At 39.2% G+C, this 1,332-nt stretch overlaps 1 protein-coding gene across 1 annotated transcript; it reads left to right on the top strand.

Annotated features, from left to right (window-relative positions):
- Positions 1 to 6: 6 nt before the first annotated feature.
- Positions 7 to 1,326, top strand: LOC104701954 (casein kinase 1-like protein 2; the record flags this gene model as incomplete). The annotated part of the gene is made up of 8 exons (XM_010498954.1): positions 7 to 35; positions 119 to 182; positions 271 to 355; positions 430 to 556; positions 656 to 738; positions 811 to 874; positions 994 to 1,130; positions 1,321 to 1,326. Coding segments are annotated over exons 1-8 (588 nt in total), but the record flags the coding sequence as incomplete, so codon positions are not given.
- Positions 1,327 to 1,332: the final 6 nt, after the last annotated feature.

Below are 1,332 nucleotides of genomic sequence, written 5' to 3'. Positions count from 1 at the left end.
TAGATACGCTAGCATGAACACTCACCTTGGCATTGGTAATTCCAGTTTATCTAATTTCTAACTTTCTAATTATTTAAAGAACGTAACCCTTGATAGTTAATGGTCTATTTAATTGCAGAACAAAGTCGTAGAGATGATCTGGAGTCACTTGGATTTGTTCTCATGTACTTCTTAAAAGGAAGGTATGTACCTTTCTTGCCTTAGATGTTGGTTTGTTGCTATTGGTTCTTTACAGGGCGGCCTTTGGCTTACTTATCCAATTAAATGCAGTCTTCCTTGGCAAGGACTGAAAGCTGGCAATAAGAAGCAGAAGTATGAGAAAATCAGTGAAAAGAAAGTATCGACATCTATTGAGGTAAAAATGTTCTGATGCCTGTGTTGGTGACATTTATGATCTAGTACTGATTAAATATTATATTCTTCTTTTAGTCTTTATGCCGAGGTTATCCGTCTGAATTTGCATCCTATTTCCATTATTGCCGTTCTCTGAGATTCGACGACAAGCCAGACTATGCCTACCTGAAACGGCTTTTCCGCGACCTGTTTATTCGTGAAGGTTTGGTGCCCTAATCACTTATGTTAATTAAAGCATATATAACTTGAACCAGACAATTAACATGTTAATTTGAGTTTGCATCCTATGCTTATATCTTAGGCTTCCAGTTTGATTATGTATTTGATTGGACGATCTTGAAGTATCAGCAATCACAAATTTCTACTCCTCCTCCTCGTCATCATGTAAGAATCGTTTTTCTTTCCCCAATGTCATCGTCCTACTTGAATTCTGCTGAATACATAGTTTTTTTCCAGGGTCCTGGAGTTGGGCCAAGCTCTGGCCTCCCCCCTGCCATTGCTAGTGCTGAGAGGCCATCAGGTAGTTCCATCTATTTCGAGTAGTTTCTTTCCTTATGTTAATTGGCATTTGACTATAATACTCTGTTCCACAGGGACATGGTTTTCACCCATCTGATATGTTCTTTGGTTCCACTGCAGGTGGCGACGAAGCTAGACCTTCTGGCTGGTCATCAGGAATCCCTAGACGAAGTCCTGGACCAATTTTTAACTCAGGAAGCTTGTCTAAACAAAAAGCACCAGTTTCAAGTGATCCTGCAATATCTAAAGATGTAGTGGTGAGTACATAAAATTGCCCCCATGTTACAGGTTTCCAATTCTTTAGCTCTTGTTTTGAAGAAATAAACATAAGGTCTGTAAGTCGATGAGACTCAGCAACGGGTTGTATACACAAGGATTGGCAGCTGAATTCTTGGATTCTTGTTCGTTTTACTAATGGTAGTAATTGAGCTGTTTTTGTTGTGACAGTTATCAAGCTCT

This window comes from Camelina sativa, unplaced genomic scaffold (genome assembly GCF_000633955.1).
Source record: "Camelina sativa cultivar DH55 unplaced genomic scaffold, Cs unpScaffold02385, whole genome shotgun sequence".
Classification (NCBI taxonomy): Eukaryota; Viridiplantae; Streptophyta; class Magnoliopsida; order Brassicales; family Brassicaceae; genus Camelina; species Camelina sativa.
This window is presented reverse-complemented; position numbering and strand designations above follow the sequence as displayed.